This window comes from Marmota flaviventris, chromosome 8, assembly GCF_047511675.1.
Source record: "Marmota flaviventris isolate mMarFla1 chromosome 8, mMarFla1.hap1, whole genome shotgun sequence".
NCBI lineage: Eukaryota > Metazoa > Chordata > Mammalia > Rodentia > Sciuridae > Marmota > Marmota flaviventris.
In genome coordinates, this window is record NC_092505.1 from 40,598,509 (window position 1) to 40,612,853 (window position 14,345).

Here is a 14,345-nt window from a genome sequence, read left to right on the forward strand (position 1 = left end):
GAGCCTTAGAAGTGGTATGCAAACTCACCTTTTAAAAATAAATAAATAGAAATGGGACTCTCAGGGGGACCGATCATTTCCTTTTTATTTTATCTGTTCCTTCTGCATCATCATAATATAAAGACTGCTCTATTGAGTGTCTCCTTACTCTTTTTTTTTAATATTTATTTCTTTTTTTTTTTTTTTAGTTATTGGCGGGCACAACATCTTTGTTTGTATGTGGTGCTGAGGATCGAACCCGGGTCGCACGCATGCCAGGCGAGCGCGCCACCGCTTGAGCCACATCCCCAGCCCCAAGTGTCTCCTTACTCTTTCTGGGGCTTCACATAACAACTTTCTTGCTTTTACTTTCCTTAAACCTATTTGTAGGTATTATGATTTTCCACTTAAGAGATTTTAAAAGTAGATAAAGTGACTTGTCCCTTTTCAAACAACTAATTAGCTAGTGTGAAGACACTAACATAAAGCTGAAGTTACTGACACCAGTGTAGGTTTATTGTTTGTTTTGGTTTGGTTTGGTTTTGATGGGGATGGATACCCGGGATTGAACTCAGGGGCACTCAATCACTGAGTCACATCCCCAGATCTATTTTGTATTCTATTTAGAGACAGGGTCTCACTATGTTGCTTAGCACCTTGCCATTGCTGAGACTGGCTTTCAACTCACAATCCTCCTGCCTCAGCCTCTCCAGCTGCTGGGATTACAGTGTATTCTTGAACACAGATAAATTAATAGACCAATGCAGTAGAATAGAGAACCTAGAAACAGACACGTATGTGTAAATTTGATCAGTGACAGAGACAACCTTCAACATCTGTGGGGAAATAAAGACATTAAACAAATAACACTGGAAGAGTTAATTGTCCATATAAAAGAAAAATTTACTACTTCATACTGCACAGAGAAATCTGGGGTAGATCAAAGACTCAGGTGTGAGAAAACTTAAAAACTTTTAGAAAAAAGTAGGAAACATCTTTATGAACTTAGGAGTAAGGGAAAACTTGAGATTAAAAAATAAAGGGAAGGTTGATAATTTCTTACTATATTAAAATTAAAACATGTATAAGATGCCATAAAATGAAAGATAAACCACAAAATTAAAACTGATACTTAAAATACAAAATATTCAAGTAATTTCTACAACTCAATAAGAAAAGGAAAGTGCTATGAAAAACAGCTCACAGAAAAAGAAACCTGAGCAACTTCTCAAATATGAAGACACCCAATATCACTAATCATCAGGAAAATGAAAATTAAGGTAGCAATGAGATCCCACCTCCTAAAGAATCCAGCCATGCCTCAAATACTGTAGAACCCAACAGCTGCAAATCTGATACCTTTGTATAAAATTTTTTAAAACTACTAAGATGTCCCTGAAATGCTTCAAATATACTTATTATAGTTTCTTTGAAAAACAATGGATATGTACTATATAGCATTGGTGCCTGGCTTCAAAAAACTGTAGCCCTGTCTTGGTCTGTCTAAGAAACTATACTTCTTTACATGATATTGACAATAATATATACCCTTCTTGAAATGTGTCTGGGTTGTGACATATTTTGGGGGGTAATATTCCCTAAACTTCAAGAAAAGAGGAAACTGCCCCCTCACAAAATAACTGGTGTTCAAAAAAAAAAAAAATGACTGGTGTTCAAACACTAGTTGCTTGCTAAAAAAGGGGGGAGGGGATGGCAGCAATGATCTTGTTTTAGCAAAAAAAAAACATTATCCACTATAATAAACTAATGTTATTTGTAGTCTTGATATACAATTTGCAAATTTAATTTTATAGTGATATATGAGTATAAGCATAAGCACTTTGTACACGGTTTTATGAATGTACATATTTAAGTAATATTGTAATGAAAGTGACTTAAGTCAGCCTCAGGTATTTAAGAGAATTGTTTCTCTTAAAAGAGGTCTGAGCCTTAGTCTAGTTTGGGGAAACACCGGACAATAGATCAAACCAAACTTTAGCTTGGTACAAGTCCTTCTGTGATCTGGTCCCACAAAACACCACAGCCAAATCAAATAGTCTAGCCTAGATAGAGCCTTCTTAGGCCAGAAGCCTTCTTAGGCAGACTTAGTATAGAGCAAACTTCCCAGTCATTCCTCAAAACTTTTTTTTTTTTTTTTAAGAGAGAGTGGGAGAGAGAGAGAGAGAGAGAGAGAGAGAGAGAGAATTTTTTAATATTTATTTTTTAGTTCTCGGTGGACACAACATCTTTGTTTGTATGTGGTGCTGAGGATCGAACCCGGGCAGCACGCATGCCAGGTGAGCGCACTACCGCTTGAGCCACATCCCCAGCCCCTCAAAACTTCTTAAGTGTTTTTCTATAAAAAGGGGCTTTTGATCAGAAGAGATAAACAACTGTGGTCTACATTAGTAATAATAACCATTGTTTACCCTGAATATCAGCTTGAGAAAATTTAAAGGCTGCATTTACTTTTCAACCAAAATAGTTTAATTTTTGACACCCATTAGGATAAATGTGTGTCAATAATTGAACTTTTTTGATTGAAATAGTTTTAAGATAAGTGTATGTGTGTAAATCATAAATTATATGCTTTATTGATTAGAAGAGACCACCAATAGAGAAAATCAGCATTACCTTTCAGCTACTAATGTTACTCTGTGGGCATATTTGAAAAATACCAATACCAAAGCATTCTTTTAGACCCTCATCCCCCAAATTAGAACTAGGTGGATACATGTAGCCTGCAGTTGGAAAGTCGTTAATATAAAGGAAAAGAAAAGAAAAAAACTTTAAAAAATTCCTTCTTGAGACAGTCTGAGATTATATTGTTTGGAGATTTAGAGACAGTTTGAATTGTATATCTATTTTATGTTCTACTTGCTTGTAGCTTCTTAAAGTTCTAATCAAACTTCAAGTTTAAAGAACTTATCTAGTTTATGTTTTTAATTTCTTGATTTATTCACACCATACTACTTGCATTCTATATTCTCTATTCTACCTGAAATGATTTTGTCAAGTTTTTTTTTCTTCTAAATTTATTGTTTACCTAAAACAGTGTTTACTTCAAAACAAGCTATGGAATACTATCCCTGATGTTCTGAGAAAACAGAATTTCTAAAATCCTATTTAGTTTATATTATTCAGCATTTCTCAGCCTTATTTGAACATGAAATAAAAATAATTTTTTGGAAACAGCATTTAATTTCTTGTAGCAGTGGCGTACCTCTGCATCTCCCCCACACCCCTAATCATTCCCTTCATTCAGTAAACCTAGGTCCAAATTGCTTCTGACCCATTAAAAAGTGTTAGGATTTGATACTACTGAAGCCATATGTAAAACCTCAGAGACTGAAGTTGATTATAAAAAAGGGTAGCCTCTTTTTTTTTTTAAAGATGGCAGCAGGGTCAAAAAGTTGCCTGTGCCACCTGAAAGCAGTGGCAGATGGTACATGCCTTTTCGGTGATGCATTATATGCCAGAGTGATTTTAAAGTATGGGGAGGTGGTTTGCAATGCTCCAGTGACCTCATATTTTTGTTTCCTTCTCTCCAAATTTGTCTTCCAGTGACTTTTGGAGACTCTATTTAAACCTAGTTTGAGTAAAGGGTGGGTTATCCTACAAGACATTCTCTTGTCACCAGGTATGCTTGTTAAAGAAAGCAACTAATGCCCCCTGATGTGTGTATTATTAAAAACTAGAGTTGAAGGTGTGGCTTATGACCATAAGGTTAGCATCATCACCAAGATCACAGTGAAGAGCCAAAGGGAGGGAGAGGGAAAGAGGCTGGCTCCATCCAGGGAGAAGAATTCCTCTTCTGCCTCATCCTTCAGCTGCTACTGCAAGATAAGATAGGATAAGAGCAAGAGCCAAGCAAACACAGAACTACTGGGAAAGAGTACATAGCTAGGCTACTTTTTGTTATTCCTACTCAATAACTGGATGTTCATTTTGATAAACATGGGAAACCATGATGCTAACAGCTTTGTACATTCCTAGGATCCTAAGAGTTGGCACTTCTGTGGTTGCTTCACTCCACTTGCTTCTGTGGCTCTTCTCCCCTCCGCATGTCTTTCCTCTTCCAGGCATATAATCTGTCCTCATGGTTTCTGAGTATCAATTGATGTTAAGGGGAAAAAATCATCTTTCTTAGCACTCTTGAGGCCAAATGAAATGGGCCAGCGGAAATGCTAAGGAGATGGAGGTGGATGAGACAATCTTTCATGAAAAATAAAAACTTTTTCCAGTATAATTTTCCCAGTCTTGGGTATTTTTCTTTTATATTATAAAAAATGAGCAATGAGGAATAATACAACATCAGAGATAGATAAAAATGGACTCGACTTGAAATGTTAGCACATAATGTACCATAAAAGTACTAGAAAAGTGCCGCAGTCCGGCTGCAGCAAAATAACGGGGGGGGGGGGGGGGGGGGGGGGGGGGGAGGCGGTGACGAACAACTTGTGTAGATTGATACAGCAGGAGTAGGAGCCGTTTATTGCAGGACAGGAGCAGTATTTATACATTCCACACAGCTTATCTAATTAGCATAAACTAGATACATCAGTCAACCAATAAGGAATCTCCACACTTAATGGCTCGCTGGCTCCACCTCACAAACCACTCCCTCTGGCATTTTGCCAGGCGCCATCCAGACTTGTTTACAGACTCTAACATTTTCCAGGTGCCATCCTGACTTATTTACAGACTCTAACAGAAAAGGGATATGAGATTGAATATCAATGAACTCTCTTTATGATCATCTCAGTGATGGAGACTACTGAGTTTCAGAAGAAAACAATCACAGCACATAATGGAGATACAGTATATACTCACTAAATTTTTTAAAAACATGAGTTCCTTAAGATCCTATAGATACCTACTACCTACCTACCTGGTTACTTTCCTTATCATTAATTTATGACCATCTATGCCTTATTAATTCAATGAGGAGAACTGTGATTGCAAAATTTGTTACGGACATCACCCAAATGTCTCAAGGACAGAGGTAAGCAATAGAAGGACATTCCGTGAAGGTGGAAAAAAACTGTTGTGAAATTAAGGACATAGCAGACACTGTAAAGTTGTGGACAGGGCTGACTTTGCATACACATTTAAGCAAGTTTTGCATGAACACAGAAATTAAAATTGGGGACAAATCCCTGATTCAGCTCACATTGTCAACTTTCACCACCTTTCACTCTCCCTGGCCCAGGAACGTGGAGCTCACACTTCTCCCAGTGTCCCTTGTTTTCTCTCTGCAGTAACACTCCTCAGGTCCCAGGCTTGGCATTCCTCTCCCAGGGTCTCTGCTCTGTAGAGGGAGAGGTGAAACTTTTACCAACAATTTCTCAGGCTTTGGCTAGCATGGGGTGGGCCCTTCTGGCTTCCAAGAAGTGTTTGTTTGACCAAAAGGCTTTTCATTTGGCATCCACATGATAGGGATGTCATACTAGAAGAGATAAGTCCTGATCCGACATTGCAGTGGTCTAGTAGTGAGCAGTGGGTACTCTGGATTTTGTAAAATTAGAGACTCACAAAAAAAAAAAAAAATCAAAAATGGGCAAAGGATTTGAACAGACATTTCACCAAATGTATATGAATAGCCAATAAGCATATGTAAAGATTCTGGGTTTCACTAATCATTACAGAAATACAGATCAAAACTACAATGAGATAGAACCTCATACCCATTAAGATGAGATGGCTACTATTTAAAGGAAAAGAAACACTGAAAATAAATGTTGATGGGGATGTGGAGGATTGGAACCCTTGTGCACTGTTGGTAAGTTTGTAAAATGATGCAGCTGCTGTAGGAAAAAACTTGGTGGTTCTTCAAAAAGTTGAAAATAAAATTACCATATAACTCAATAATCCCACTTCTGGGTATATAGTCAAAAGAAATGAACACAGGGTTTCAAACAGATATTTATATACTTGTGTTCAAAGCAGAATTATTTACAAGAGTTAAAACATGGAAGCAACCCAAGTGTCCATTGACAGATAAGTGGATAGACATATATGTACAGGTGGCATATACGTACAATGGAAAATTTTTCAGCTCTAAAAAGGAAGGAAATCTGACACACTGCAACATGGATATTAATGTTCAATAGGACATTAAGCTGAGTGAAATAAGACAGTTACAAAAAAGACAGAGACTATATGAATCCATGCACATGAGGTACTTAGAATTGTCAAAATTATGGAGACAGAAAGCATAATAGTGGTCTCCAGGGACTGGGGGAGGAGGAATAGGGAGTTCTTATTTAATGGGTATAGAGTTTCTGTTAAGCAAGACAGAAAGAGTTTTGGCAATGGATGGTGGTGATGGTTGTACAATAAGAATGTACTTAATGCTACTGGACCATGCACTTAAAAATGGTTACAACAGTGAATTTTATGTTATATGTATTTTATTACAATACAAATTTGGGAAAATTATTTTTAAAAAGTTTTTTTTTTAATTTGAGGTTCATTGTATGGGTAAGGAGACATGACAGGGAATGTTGCCCTAATATCACTGCAGGCAAAGTCTGTTCCCTTTTGGAATATTCCACCAGAAACATATTCCCAACGGACCCTTCTAATGGTTTTTTTTCCACTGGATGTACCCTGGATTGGTTTAAAGTACAGTTTTCAGTGGTTTCTGATTAAAACTCATAATTGCTGCATTATACAGCCTTGAAAATGAATAAGGAGCAGATGGTGGCAATAAACCTGCCTTCTTGGAGTTAATGATCCTGGATAAAAATTGTTTTTTCAATTTTTTTATATTTATATTTTAGTCATAAGTGAACACAATATCTTTATTTTATATTTGTGTGGTGCTGAGGATCGAACCCAGTGCCCCATGCATGCTGAGCCCCAGGCCCAGCCCCTGTTTTTTCAATTTTTAAATTTTAAAATAGGACTTCTTCCCTATTTATTTTACTATGGTACCTCTCCTTTTCTATTCCAGGTCCAGCTTTGCAGATTAATTCAATAGCACTGAGAATACCATAGATAAGTTCGAACAGACCAATAATGAACACAGAAAGTTGCTGATTATTTTGCTTGTTTAAGAGAAAAGAGATGAAGCACAGGAAGAAGGTGACATTAAACCAAGCTCATGGGAGCCAATACTTAAGTGCATCCATCTCAGGGGATTCAGAGCCAAAGAAATCAAGTAAGACTTGCTAGTGATATCATGGCAAGTGGTCACCAGCGAAGGAAGTGGGAGAGTGAGAAATCATGGTAAAAGGAAATGTAAGTGCAGGAGGAAGAGCCGGGCTAAAATCAGTCGTACCCGTGTTTATCTCATGCTGGGGTTTCCTCTTCATCTGGTACAACCCATTCAGTGGGTGAAACCCAGATGAATATGGTATCATCAAGAAGCTCATCATAACTTCTAAGAAACCATGGCTTCCAGATACCTTCATTGAGGAGCTGTAAGTGTCAGATCTGGAAAAAAAAAAAAAAAAAAAAAAAAAACAAGAAGGAAACCACAGAAGGGCACCAGTAACCAGTTGTGGCTATTCGAAGCCTCAGCTTAGAAAAGAGCAGAATCTGAACCAAATAGCTTATAAACCTCAGACTTTGGTGATAGAAGGGAGAAGTCAGATGAATGGGGATGGAGCCCAGGAATTGGGGTGACCTAAGAAAGAAAGGTCAAGTCTGCTGGGAACTTCACAACATCCACCTCCCTGTCTGTCTCACATATAGCCTGGACGTGGATCAGAAATCTACGGGTCTTGTGGTTTATGTTCACAGTGAAGATTGCATCAAATATAGAAGGTCAATGCTGGAGGCTGGCATCTGTCACCTGGACATCTCTTTCCCCTCTGATGAACAGAACTGCAACTCACCTTTGGCTCTGATATCTACACAAGTAAGGGAGGCTCATTAAAGTAGACTGTAGAGAGGCAGAAATGGGGCTTTGAGCGAGGAGAGGGTACAGTGAAAGAATCTCTGAAAGGGGTCTGGAAGCTGAGCGTTGAGGAATCCAACAATGTAGGCAAGGAGCTTGGGAGCATTTGTGGAGCTGTGTTGTCTGGGTCTCCTTTGCAATAGAGGACACGGAACTGGCATGGTGAAGAAGTTCAGGGTGCTTTCCAACACATCACAGAATCTCATTTGGAATAAGGGGGAGTGGATGCTTCTGGAGATCCACCAAAGATCAATGCAGATAACGGTGGGCACCAACCAGTATGCATTTTCTGCATGAGCTTAGGGGCCCTGGTTGTGGTCTTCTATAATTTATAGCTTATGTCCTCTATTACAATGTAAACTCTGTGGGGGTTGTCACATTTTTTACTGGTATATCACTAGTGCTAGAATAATACCTGATTTTCAGATAATATTCATTAAGTAATTTTTCCCTTGAGGAAAAAACAAAGTCTCTGTGTCAGTGATTTAAAGTAGGGTGAACCTCCCTTCCCTTAAGGACTATCAGAACAGTTTTGGAGGGCAGGAATCTTCATGTTTATTGTTTTACAGAATATGGTGGGAAGAGTTATAAGCACAGTCTTAGGAATATTATGATTCTATATTCTGAAAAACTCTCAGTATCTCCACTGTCTAGTTTTCCTCCCACTGGTCTTGAGAGTCTACCAGTGGGAACAAGCAGAAATAAAAGACGAAATGCATGTGATTCTAAAGCATCTGCTCCCACAGTCTTGCTGAGAACACATTGGTAGTGGAGAAAGTTGACACCTTGGGTCAAGAAGGAGACAGATGCATTTGGTGGTAAGCAGCATGGCAAAATCAAACCCTATGATGACTTTGGATGGAGAGAGGGGACACCAAAAGAGACATGAGGTAAGGTTTCCTCACTAGATAGTCGGGCCTGGGATAAATCCCAGCGGTTGTTCTTATCTGACTTGGCAGCTTCCCAGTCACCCCTCACTTGATCTTCCCTTTTCTCCCTATCAGATGGCCAAGTCCAGGCTCTATGTGATAATGCCCAGGGGTTTTCTGGTGGCTACTGATGCCCTCAGCTTCTGCCTGAAGGCAGAAAAACAGAACTGTGCCCCATTCAAGATGACCTTTCTGGCCAGGCAGCTCAGGAGACTGAGGCAGGAGGGTCACGAGTTCAAAGCCAACCTCAGCAAAAGCAAGGCACTAAGCAACTCAGTGAGACCCTGTCTCTAAATAAAATACAAAATGGGGCTAAGGGTGTGATTTGGGCTACAGCTTATTTCTTTTCATGATGAATGACTTATTGCCCTCAGATGTTACTTCACACCATGTCTGTCCCTGATGATGGCCAGCCTACTGGAGCCCATCCTCATCACCTGTACCTGACCAGCCCCTACCCATGCCTGGGTGGCTCCACTCCTGGCTGAGGCCCTGCATCAGCCCAAGGAGGTGCTGTCCCTGTGGGACCCAGAAGGGGAAGAAGGGTCAGGACTTCAGGCCCACACCTGCTTGGTGAGGAAGCCAGCACTGCCCACTTTCTCTTCCCATTCCTTCACTTCTCTACTCCTTTTTCCTCCTCTGACTCCCTTCCTGCCCAGGTGAACTTTGCACTCCATGGCTGACTTTCTGTCCTCCCCACAGGGCTGAAGGAGCCAGGAGACTTGGTGGGGAAGGTATCAAATACCAGAGGGGCAGAGCCAAATGGGAGCCCCGAATCAGCAAGAGCCCAGTGGGAACTGAAAGGCCAGAAGCAGCACCTGGTGGAACTGTGGGTGAAGTTCAGCCACCTGGTGGACACCCTGCTCTTCCACCTTTTTCTGATCTTCTACTTCTACCTGCTCTTCATGGCCTCCCTCATCACTACAGTCAATGTCCTCTGGAACACCTAGGCTGATGCCCACCATGAATCCCAGGCAGGAGCTTCTCTTGTCTTCAAAAGCCAGCCAAGCTCTCAAGCCTATCCATATTTCAGCCTCACTGGCATGGCAACCATGTGGTTTTCAACCCTATTCTTCTGTGCATTTTAAGAACCCACCTGGATATTTTCCTATGCCCTTCAATAGCTCCTGCATGCTATCAGCTCCACTCAGCCCTCCCATGAGTCCTACAATCTTACATCCTCAGGATTTGGGTTCCCAGAATACTTCCTGAAGCAATCACCCCCACCCACCCCCAAAAAAAAACCCCTTGCAGAAGGTGTCAGTTCTTCCTTTTTTTTTATATTACAGTCAAAAAACTTAGAGTTGAGAATCCTCTTGCATAAACTTCCAATTATCAAAACAAGAATTTTATTGTGTGTTTTTAAAAATTGTATCCAAGTAGGGGCATGGAGAAGAAGGGGCTAAAATATATTAGAAGGAATTATAATAAAATAGAGATTAACCTCTTAAATCCATTTACTCTGGATTTCAGCTTCAGAAATTAATAATGTGCCAGAACAGGGCCTCTCTTGCTTAAAGAGTGAGGCCTTTTGTCACAGCCTGGCATATGACTCATTCATCATTAAGCACTTTGAGTGTTAACATAATCCTGTATTACCATTCAGTGTCTGTGCTGCAATTTGAGTTGATATACCTTTTCTATTCATGCTAAGAAAAGAACATTAAGCCTAGGGAAGCACATTTGAAAGTGGCATTTACTTGGGAGAAACATAAATGCCCCCATACATAACTGGAAAATTCCCTTTCCTAGCACTGGCCCTACAATTTTGAAAATCTTTGTTGGCCCATCTCTCCCACCAGCTGCCTCAGGTATACAGAAGCTCAATGTATCATTCTATAGGAGAGCTGTGCTATGATTTGTTGGACTCCCAAAGTTCAGAAAAAAAGAGATTTGAGAGTGACTTAATTATAACTCAAATATAATCTTTTTAGCAATTATTTCTTTCCCTTTCTTTCATTTGTTGTTTTACTTTGCTTTTTGGTATTGGAGTTGAACCCAAGGGTGCTTTGACACTGAGCTATATCCCAGCCCCCTGCCTTTTTCCCCCCCAAGACAGGGCCTCACTACATTGCTCAGTCTGGTCTCGAACCTGTGGGCTCAAGCCATCCTTGCATTTCAGTCTCCTGGGTAGGTGGGGCTATGGGTGTATGCTGCCATGCCCAACAACTTCTACTACTTTCTTTTTGAAGTCTATATTTTCTAGGTCAGAATAGTCCAGGAGTAAAAAAGAGTCACAACATTACTCATTAAACGTTATTTCTCAGGCAGGTGCAGTGCCACAGGCCTGTAATTCTAGTGACTCGGGAGGCTGAGGCAGTTGCAGGCCATCCTGGGCAATGTAGCAAGACCCTATCTCAAAAATTAAAAAAAAAAAAGCACCAGGCATAGTGACACATGCCTGTAATCCCAGCAGCACAGGGGACTGAGGCAGGAGAATCACAAGTTCAAAGCCAGCCTCAGTAACCTAGTGAGACTCTAAGCAACTTAGTGAGACCCTGTCTCAATATAAAAAATAAAAAGAACTGGAGATGTTGCTCAGTGGTTAAGCACCTCTGGGTTCAATCCCTGGTACCAAAAAGTAAAAATAAAAAATAAATAAAAATTTAAAAATCTGGGGATGTATTTCAGTGGTAAAGCACTCCTGAGTTCAACCTCCAGCACTGGGAAAAAAAACGATTATATATATATATATCTCCTCTCCACTGCTATTCCTTGTAGTCTACTGCCCCTTCTGTCACTGTAGATGCTTGAAGAGTAATAAGATTGCCAGGGAGGTGGCAATAGTAAGATTACCTGAAGAGTTGCTGATGGGGCTGCCAGAGGCTATCAAAGGTCCTACCCACATGTTCCCTTCGAAACCTCTGCTCTCAGAGCCAAAGCCACTGGAAGCTGCATCCTGTGGTTGCAGATGCTCCCAGCTGGATGCTGAGTCAACAGGACCAGCTGTGACTTGCTCTTTCCTTGAAGTCTCCTTCTGTTGGGACTCAGAAGTCTGCAGGAATTGGAAGTATTGAGTCAGAAATACCCTATAATGCTCTGAATTGCTCCTTTCTCATGACCTTCAAACTAAATCAATGTCCTTCATTTTCCTTTTAGGATCCCCCCCCCCCCCAAGATCTTTGGCTGCTCAGTTTTCAGAATCCTTCCAAATACTCCCCATCACCAGTCCTCCAAACACAAACAAAACACATCCAAAACCTGCTACATATACAACCTAGGCTCAGAGCCCTGATGCAACTAAATAAATGACTGCATCTGTTATTACTCCAGCAGTTCCTCAACTTACCACATACTACAAGGTGGGTTGTCAGAAAGGACTCAGTAATAACAATAACCAGTGTTTATTAAGTTCTGATATGTAACAGGTTCTCTTCTAAATGCACTTCACAAGTCATGAGTGAGCGTTATGCCATCAATGCAGATCAGACACATTTGTGTATTTCCACAGGGTCAGGATTTATTAACAATAACTCCACATGCTACATCACTTTCATCAGCATTAATTCATCAAATATTTACAGTTCACTTGGTAGCCTTAGGAAGGGCAATCACAGTTTCTTTTATTCATTTCAATCTTAATATCTATAACACTCAAGTTGCATGTTATACTTTATATATATATATATATATATATATATATATATATATATATACACATATGTATATGTATATATGTATGTATCTTACTAAATAAGGTAAGAAAGGGTTAACAGTGATAAAGGGTTTCAAGAAACCTTATTAAGAGCAAAGGCAGAGAGAAGATGCAAATGCAAAAGCAAAAGAGTCACTGCAGGTGGTCTGATAAGATTATGAATCAACCTAAGAACTTACTCAGGGTGCAGAGCTATTCAGGTCACAGAAGTTATTCAAATCAAAAATGCAGCCAACAGGAATTTGGGAGGAGCAGGGATAAGGAGCTGAGTTGAAGCCCAGGACAGAGTCAGGGTTTGTGGCCTGATAAGATGACTGATCAGTATGTGATACTCTGCCAGGTCTTAGGTGGCCCTCCTTTTATGTGCTTCAGGTGAGAGGGTTAACTCATCCATGGCCTGGTGTGTCTCACAAGCTCAGGACTGGTTCCTCTGATACGGGTTTGATATGTCCATGAATCCATGGACTGCTAATTGAATTTGATAAGTTTGATAAGTTTGTAGTCATTTTTTATTATCATGATTCATTTGTCAGTTTGTACCTTGTGATGGTGCTGAGCAACTGGGAGTTTCAATAAATTCTGTATGTCCCATCTGGTGGTTATCTAGTTGCCCAGTAGAGTTACCAGGTCATTTTTCCATAGCACTTGTTCTCAGATTGGAGTGGCTCTTGGCAAACAGACACTTTATAAAATGGAGTCACTCAGCGCAGAGCACTACCTGAAAGCTGCTATTCCATACAACATAAAATAACTCAGAGCAGGGCATAGCTTGCTCTCACAGTGAATTAGCACATTTCATCCTTATATAACACTATGAAGTAAGAAATATAGATTCAAATACCCATATTGTCAAATGTGTTCTGGAATTTGAAATGTTTCAGATCTTAAAAAGGTAATAATTGTGCATAGACTGTGTGATCTGGATGTGGTTTGTCCCTACCAAAACTCACACTGAGGCTTGGCCCCCAGTGTAACCATGTTGAGAGATAATGGGGCCTGTAAGATGCAGCATGGATCACAAGGGATCGCTCTCATGGAATGATTAATGTAGTTCCCATGAGAACAGATTGTTATAAAGCATTGGTCCTCCTTTACTCCCTCCTTTCTTTTGCATTTACTTGCTTTTCTCCTGCTTTTGAAGCAGCATGAGACCCTCATTAGAAGCCAAATGGATACTGGTCCCATGTTCTTGGACTTCTGAAATGGAGTTAATAAACCTCTTTCTTTATAAATTATCCAGTCTCATGTGTTCTGTCATAGCAACAGAAAACGGACTAACATACACTTTCACCATTCTTTTCTAGAGAGTGTATATTTTCCAAAATCTAATCTGGGCAGGGCATTTTCCCTCTGTATTCTATCAAGGTTTTCTCTTTTTTTTGCTGTTGACATATATTGTGCTGCCAGACATGTTTGAATCTTCTACTCCTATGCCTTGTCCTGAGATGGCCATCTCCCCTAGAAACTAAGACTTGGCTCTTTGCAGAGTGGCTCATCTATCCAACTTTTGAGGGGTTCTGAAATTATTTAAGATCAGTTTACACCATTTGCCTTGCATCTATTTTCATTTACATATTTCTTTACTTCTTTTCTTACCCTTCCTTCCAAAATGTTGCTTTAAGTTTTATTTGAATAGAAAAATCTGCAGTTCACCTTCTTTGACACATGGGTTAAGATTCTATATTTCCTTTTGGTAAGAGAAGACATGATGTAATTTAGTGATTTGATTTTTTCTGAAAGCAAAATCTGAACATGCGCTCTTAACACATAACTCCAAATCTCACAGAGCCTTTGAAACTAGAGCTCTCCCACAAAATTAATAGGTATGGTTGCTGCCTTTCTGTTCCACCCATGAGAATCAGGATCAGCACACTTT

The 14,345-nt window shown here is 39.9% G+C and overlaps 1 protein-coding gene across 1 annotated transcript; it reads left to right on the forward strand.

Moving 5' to 3' along the window:
* Positions 1–7,165: 7,165 nt before the first annotated feature.
* LOC139706652 (5-hydroxytryptamine receptor 3D-like) lies at positions 7,166–9,764 on the forward strand. Its single transcript, XM_071614884.1, is given in 6 exon segments — positions 7,166–7,212; positions 8,057–8,100; positions 8,103–8,176; positions 8,890–9,008; positions 9,139–9,209; positions 9,517–9,764. Coding segments are annotated over 6 exon segments (603 nt in total).
* Positions 9,765–14,345: the final 4,581 nt, after the last annotated feature.